The 6,895-nt window shown below is 28.3% G+C and overlaps 4 protein-coding genes across 4 annotated transcripts in view; 1 reads left to right on the top strand and 3 right to left on the bottom strand.

Moving 5' to 3' along the window:
- The window catches only part of LOC108578006 (protein-lysine N-methyltransferase n6amt2), a 10,662-nt gene extending 10,507 nt beyond the window's left edge, over positions 1 to 155 (bottom strand). Inside the window, exon 1 of the mRNA XM_017941250.1 lies at positions 6 to 155. Coding sequence (XP_017796739.1) covers positions 6 to 155 — 150 coding nt within the window. The remainder of the gene's footprint in view (positions 1 to 5) is intronic.
- Positions 156 to 1,185: 1,030 nt separating this feature from the next.
- Positions 1,186 to 5,240, top strand: LOC108578013 (probable glutamine--tRNA ligase). Its single transcript, XM_017941258.1, has 10 exons — positions 1,186 to 1,308; positions 1,495 to 1,799; positions 1,889 to 2,079; positions 2,998 to 3,250; positions 3,326 to 3,623; positions 3,736 to 4,115; positions 4,213 to 4,531; positions 4,615 to 4,835; positions 4,931 to 5,123; positions 5,190 to 5,240. The coding sequence occupies exons 1-10, from the start codon at positions 1,186 to 1,188 to the stop codon at positions 5,238 to 5,240; spliced, it is 2,334 nt and encodes a 777-aa protein (XP_017796747.1).
- A 196-nt stretch (positions 5,241 to 5,436) lies between these two features.
- LOC108578020 (parkin coregulated gene protein homolog) lies at positions 5,437 to 6,428 on the bottom strand. The gene is made up of 4 exons (XM_017941265.1): positions 6,282 to 6,428; positions 5,888 to 6,206; positions 5,657 to 5,806; positions 5,437 to 5,597 (listed from the first exon to the last, which is right to left on the bottom strand). Exons 1-4 carry the CDS (start codon positions 6,384 to 6,386, stop codon positions 5,437 to 5,439), a joined length of 735 nt encoding a protein of 244 aa, XP_017796754.1. The 5' UTR covers positions 6,387 to 6,428.
- A 376-nt stretch (positions 6,429 to 6,804) lies between these two features.
- The window catches only part of LOC108578005 (DNA-directed RNA polymerase III subunit RPC1), a 37,962-nt gene continuing 37,871 nt past the window's right edge, over positions 6,805 to 6,895 (bottom strand). Inside the window, exon 27 of the mRNA XM_017941249.1 lies at positions 6,805 to 6,894. Within this exon, the coding sequence (XP_017796738.1) occupies positions 6,805 to 6,894 (90 nt within the window). The remainder of the gene's footprint in view (position 6,895) is intronic.

Raw genomic sequence — 6,895 nt, 5'->3', positions numbered from 1 at the left:
CGTACCCAGTTTTCATCAAAAGCAATATCTAAAGTTTGATTTTCCAAATTGTGCTTTAATTGCTTTTCTCTTTCTTCTTTCTCTTTTAAAAATTCATTTAAGGCAGCAAGTGTCACAGGACATAATTGTAAATCATCGTCATTGCTTTCAATCATTTTTTATTTTTAATGTATATGCAGATATATTTCATTTATAAATAATATCTCTGTTTCATTATAAATAAGTTTAATGAAACATCAATATATCTCCAATCTTACATTTGATTACATTTGAGAAAAACATAGACTAAATATTGGTTTTTCATTAATCAAGTTGCAATTACTAAAGTTTAATAAGGCCATAGCACTTAATCATTCGTAATTTTTAAAAGGGATAAATTTGATTAAATTTGTTGATAGAAAATAATGTAATGATAGAATAACCTTATATAAGTAATTGTGATAAATGTTATTTATTATCAATATATCATATGTAATGTCCCCCGGCCTGGCTGTCTGGACAGCGACACTTGCAGCTTGAATAGTTGAGGCGACGACCATCAGATGTCTCGTACTGACGTGTGAGTTTGAATAAGTACATCGGGTAACGCTAATACCGGTTTCATATTTTGATAGTGGATAGAGCGAAGGGCACGAATTTGTAGTGTTTTGGAAACGTCTCAATGTTAGCCATAAGAATATGTAATAAAAAATGCAGGTGCCTATTTAAAGACTTTAATATGACCTTCACAGAACGTTTAAAGGTCATCACAAGGTCAAATATACAAGAGTATAATATGCCTCCCTCGATATCGTGCAATTTTTATCTTAAACATTTTTTCGTATCATCCATATGTATCTTCAAATACGATATTTAAATATGAATTATTATTATGTATTAAATGTGAAACTCTTGCAGGAGAGTCCCTCTATGTATTTCATCAAGAAAGACTTGAGATGGGACACGTATATTTTCGTTATTAAAGTAAAAGATTGAAGCACAATCTTAATATATGTAGAAAGCAATAACGCTGATAAGTTTTGGAACACAGAAATTTAAACTAAACTTTCGTAATAAGTATTATATCCCTTCTTTTTCTATTACAATATAACCTACACATTAAGTAAGTATATTATGTTCATAAGAACCAAGTAATTTGCCGATTTTTGAACCATTTCTATTTTCACACAAAAGGAAGAAGCAAATATGATAATGGAATCAGAAAATGATGTAAAATTATTTCAATCTATTGGTTTAAGTGAGAACAAATGTAAAGAAACTCTAAAAAATAAACAAATTTCTAATAATTTAAAACTTGCTATAACAGAGGTTAGTAAATTATTTAAGTATGTGTTATATGCATATTTTGAATAGTATTCGTTTTTTTGTTGTTGTCGTTTAACAATGTAATGTTATCAATGAATTAAGTATATTATAAATGGATTCATTTCATTCTATTTCAACAAGATGTAAGTTCTATTACATTTAGCTGTACCATATGTATCATATTTGTAGGCTAATAAGTATGGAGTTATTACACCTGAAGTTGGAATTTTGTTATACCATCTTGCTTCAAAAATTAAGAATCAAATTGCAGACAAATTGTTATTTCTTACTCAATACATAGCTGAAAAAAAATTAGATACAATTCAAAGAATAGACGCTGCATTAAATTATTTACTTAATAATATAACACAAAATATTGATATATCTAATTTTGAGAAAGAATGTGGTGTGGGTGTTATTGTATCACCAGAAGAAATAGAATATGAAATAGAAAAAGTTATAAGTGCACATAAAACAGAAATAATAGAGAAAAGGTATATATTATTTTACTTAATCACTTAATATTTTAATATATTATTGCAAATGTTATAAATCATATGAGATATAAAATATAATTTTACAGATATCATTTTAACGTTGGTTTATTAATGCAACAAGTACGTAATACTTTAAAGTGGGCAGATGGAAAAGCAATAAAAAATGAATTTGACGTCCAGATGCTTGATTTGTTAGGTGCAAAGTGTGACTCTGATCTTACACCCCTACCTAAGGCAATAAAACAAGCTAAAGTAAAAAAGACAGAGAAAGAAAAAGGTAAGTTAATTATGTATATTTATACAGGATGTTCCACTTGTTCTGCTCACCTCAAATATCTATTATTTCAAGTATTAGATAAAAACATTACTTACAAAAGTTGTATGGGTGCAAGGAAGACATAACATGCTGGCAATATTTTTTTTTACAAGTGAAGGCATAGAGGAGATATTGAGGTCCACTTTATTTTTTTAAATGTCATGATTTATTTTTTTATAGTAAAATTAGATAAAATAGCAAATTCTGAGTATAAAAGTACTAAATGGTATACTAGGTACTAAGGTATACATTTATTTTATATATTTATCTTAAAACTTATTGTTCCTGATATATTTGATTTTCTTCATTCTATTACTTTCATTATGAAACAGGCTTGAAGTGTCAAGTATGTACATTGATACAGTGTTGTAATCTGTGAACCATTGAATCTCTTCTACATCTTATCATTGTGGGGTCTATTCCAACATGCACTGCAGTTATCCATTGCCTCATATTTTGCAGTGTTCTTGGTGTTCCTTTATACATAATATTTTTCATAAAAAAATATTTCATAATGAAAATATGGATGTACAAAGTCAAATATCTCAGGTAGGGTGATAAATGTGATTTCAGAATGAATGTACTTTAGTACTTTTATACTCAAAATTCGCTATTCTATCTAATTTGACTATAAAAAATTAGTCATTGCATTTACAAAATCAAAATGACCTCGAAATCTCCTCTCTGCCTCCACCTGTAAGGAATCTACTGCCACCATGTCATGTTTTTCTTACAATCACACAACTTTTGTAAATAATGTTTTCGTCTAATACTTGAAATAATTGATATTTTTGAGGTGGACAGAAAAGGTGACTACACTTTATTGATTATTACAAAATTTTTCAATGAAAAATAATTTAATGTCTTGTTATTTATTAGAACATAAAAGTATAATATCAATAAATGAGAAAGTAGGTGTTCATACAATAAGTGAGTTAATGAAGACTAAAGTTCATTTTCATAAACCAGGAGAGAATTATAAAACTGAAGGGTATATTCTAACAACAAATACACATAGACTACTTCAAGAACATTTAAAAACAACAGGGGGTAAAGTAATAACTAGGTTTCCACCAGAACCTAATGGAATTTTACATATTGGTCATGCAAAAGCAATCAATATTAATTTTGGGTATGTTTTATCCTAATAAATAATTTTTAACTTTAGTAGTTTAAATTGTTGTTAACAGTAGTTTGTAATTTATAGATATGCTGCAGCTTATGATGGAATTTGTTATTTACGTTACGATGATACAAATCCCGAAAAAGAAGAAGAAAAGTTTTTCACTGGTATACATGAAATGGTAGAATGGCTTGGTTATAAACCTGCTAAAATTACTCATTCTTCAGATTATTTCCAACAGTTATATGAATGGGCTATTGTGCTTATCCAAAAAGGTTTGGCATATGTTTGTCATCAGTCTAGCAAAGAAATAAAAGGTTTCAATCCACCACCAAGCCCTTGGCGTAATAGACCTATTTCAGAAAGTTTACAATTATTTAATGTAATTATGTTTTTCTTTAGACAAATTTATTACATTTTGGAATCTGATTTAAAAAAATTTTAAGTATACTATGAATGTGGTATTTAGGTTGATTTTATATTTTTCTATATAGGATATGAAAGATGGATTACTCGAGGAAGGTGAAGCTACATTACGCATGAAAGTAACATTAGAGGAAGGAAAACAAGATCCAGTTGCATATAGAATAAAATATGCTTCACACCATAGAACAGGAGACCAATGGTGTATTTACCCAACATATGATTTTACTCATTGCTTATGTGATAGCATAGAAAACATAACTCACTCTCTTTGTACCAAAGAATTTCAATCAAGGAGATCGTCATACTATTGGCTTTGTAATGCTTTAGATATTTATTGCCCGGTACAGTGGGAATATGGTAGGTTGAATGTGAACTATACTGTTGTTTCGAAAAGGAAAATTAGTAAATTGATTGAGGAAGGCATTGTATCTGATTGGGACGACCCTAGGTATATTTTAACATTATGTAACATAAAAATTTATACTACAGTAATATTCAAAAACAAAATGTTAAATCAATATAAAGTACACATACATTTTTTCCAGATTATTTACATTGACAGCTCTTCGTAGACGAGGATTCCCATCGGAAGCTATAAACAACTTCTGTGCTCAAATGGGTGTAACTGGTGCTCAAGCAGTTGTTGATCCATCTGTCTTGGAGGCATGTGTTAGAGATGTTTTAAATGTAACTGCAAGTCGATATATGGCAGTTTTAGAACCGTTAAAAATAACCATTAGCAATTTTCCTCATGAAAATCCCATACAAGTAACTGTTCCTAATTTTCCTAATGAACCAGACAAAGGACAACATGATATTACCTTTGATGAAGTTATATATATTGAAACATCTGATTTCAAAGAAGTATACACAATTTTTTTAATTTCAATCATAGAGGAAATGTTATTTATTGTCATTTCATTAAAAATGTTATTATACATTTATAGAACGCAGGAAAAGATTTTAGACGTTTAACGCCAAACCAATCTGTTGGTTTAAAGTATGTAGGAATAGTACTGAAAGTTAAAGAAATAGAAAGGGATAGCAGTGGTAATATAATAAATTTAATTGTCACACAAGAATCCATTTCTGATTCAAACAAACCTAAAGCTTTTATACATTGGGTATCAAATCCTATATTGGCATCTGTTAAATTATATGAACGTTTGTAAGTATTTGAATAATGCAATAATTTATTGTTATTGACTTGATCATATTAGATAATTCTAATAATTTTTATCTTGTATATAATGTAAATTTCAGATTTAAACATAAGAATCCTGAAGATCTTAATGAGGTACCAAATGGTTTCTTAAGTGATGTGAATCCAGTTAGTAAAAAAGAAATAGTTGGATACGTTGATGCAAGTTTAGCAAAATCAGCAAAACCTTTTGAAAAATTCCAGTTCGAACGCATTGGTTTCTTCTCTGTGGATCCTGATACAACACCAGGAAAGGTAATTAAGATCATGAAAGTCAACTTAAATAGTATTATTTTTACTGATTTTATTCCTTTATTATAGCTCGTTTTTAACAAGACAGTAACATTAAAAGAGGATCCAGGAAAGATATAAATAAAGTTAATACATTGATATAACATAATTTATGAATAATTCAGTATATGATAATGATAATCTCTTACATTTTTGTAACATTTTGTATAATATAAATAATCATATTTATTATAATGGGTGTTCCCTTTATGTATTTTTAAAATTGTATAATTTAAGATCATACCTGATTAGTAAATAGACAGTAAATAAATAGTACTTAATTCATCATGCAAGATTCATATGTTGGAACCATATATTTAATATTTATAAAAGCATCTTCACCTCCATACATTTCAAGTAATTCAAGAGTTTCTTGTATCATATCTGATACGTTTTCACCTCTTTGTTGTGAGTAGTCAATACCTTCTCCAAGATTTACTGAAATATCGAATTTCATCATTTTCATAAGATAGTATAAAAACAAATTAAAATCTTACCATTTCTGTCTTTTAACAAATTAAGAACTGGCAAAATTTGCCTAAAATATGGAACTAAAGCTTCTCCAACACAATCTACCGAGCGTACAAGATTCTGAAGGGCTCTTAAAGTTGTACAAATAATTTCCGGCATTTTTGTATTTAAGGCTTCTATAATGAACACATTCTGATAAAATGAAATAAATTTACGTTTCAAAAATTACTTATGTAATGTAAGAAATAGAAAATCACTTTTAATAGGAATTATTAATTGAGGTACAACGGGTAACACTTTTGAACCCCCATGTTCTAACATATCAGATATTCCTTGTTCTACTATAAATTTAATTGGCTGTTCAGTTTCTGTTAAACCATAAAAAAATAATGGCAAATAATGGTGGAAATCTAAATCCACAATATTAACTTTCCAGCTAAGTTTTGTGCCATAATTATCCTTTTCTAATGCAACTGGAAAAACGCCACCTTCATAGAACTTGCGAAATATTGATGGTTTAGATGGTTGTGTTTTATACAATCCATATCGAGGAGGTTTTGCAACTACAGTGTTTTCCTAGGTATGTTACGAAGAAATGTCAATCTGGGTAAATGTCAATCTAAGTGTATTTTTATAATATTGAAATATTACCTGTAAAGCTTGAATAGTAAAAGCAGGAACAACTCTGGGTTTTTTCTTTTTATATTGCGGTATGTCTTTTCGTATTTCAGTCCAAAATTCCGTTTCATTTACCATTTTGATATTCTTTCTTGGTACCAGTATTTGATTGAAAAAATATTTGAAAAACGTAATATTCTTGAGTATATTATACTATTTTATATACACAAAAGGTATAAATCGAAATTTTACATGAGAAAAACGTCACTGTGCTTAATGTCACTGATGGATTCAGTAGAGATATATGTATATTCTAGCAATTTAATATATAACAAGTATAGATCAAACATATTGTTTCCTAGCAACTGTATAAGGCTTGCTTGATATACTCTTACACACTTATACCTTTTCGAAAGTATATTTTTGTTTTAAAACATAAATAAATGTTAAACAAAAAAACAAGCAAAATATAAAAATGTTAGGATCCTTAATATATATCTTTTCACTTATGTACATTAAACATTTTAGTACAAAGTAGATAATAATTTATTTACAATTAAGTTGTGGTTTTCGTAATCTTCTTGTGAAATTGTATGTCATCAAATATCAGATCCCTCTTTTTTGGTTTATCTTTGTTAGCTGTATTT

Source organism: Habropoda laboriosa, unplaced genomic scaffold, assembly GCF_001263275.1.
Source record: "Habropoda laboriosa isolate 0110345459 unplaced genomic scaffold, ASM126327v1 scaffold983, whole genome shotgun sequence".
In the NCBI taxonomy this organism is placed as follows: domain Eukaryota; kingdom Metazoa; phylum Arthropoda; class Insecta; order Hymenoptera; family Apidae; genus Habropoda; species Habropoda laboriosa.
The sequence above is the reverse complement of the archived record's forward strand: the minus strand, read 5'-3'. Positions and strand labels throughout refer to the sequence as shown.

Excerpts from the sequence above, each read along its gene's own strand:
- LOC108578020 (XM_017941265.1), bottom strand. The coding sequence starts at position 6,386 with ATGGTAAATGAAACGGAATTTTGGACTGAAATACGAAAAGACATACCG. Across the intron at positions 6,207-6,281 it reads TTACTATTCAAGCTTTACAG|GAAAACACTGTAGTTGCAAA; the intron begins GTAATATTTCAA and ends TAACATACCTAG. Across the intron at positions 5,598-5,656 it reads TTTGTTAAAAGACAGAAATG|TAAATCTTGGAGAAGGTATT; the intron begins GTAAGATTTTAA and ends TCGATATTTCAG.
- LOC108578013 (XM_017941258.1), top strand. The coding sequence starts at position 1,186 with ATGATAATGGAATCAGAAAATGATGTAAAATTATTTCAATCTATTGGT. Across the intron at positions 2,080-2,997 it reads AAAGACAGAGAAAGAAAAAG|AACATAAAAGTATAATATCA; the intron begins GTAAGTTAATTA and ends GTTATTTATTAG. Across the intron at positions 5,124-5,189 it reads CTGATACAACACCAGGAAAG|CTCGTTTTTAACAAGACAGT; the intron begins GTAATTAAGATC and ends CCTTTATTATAG.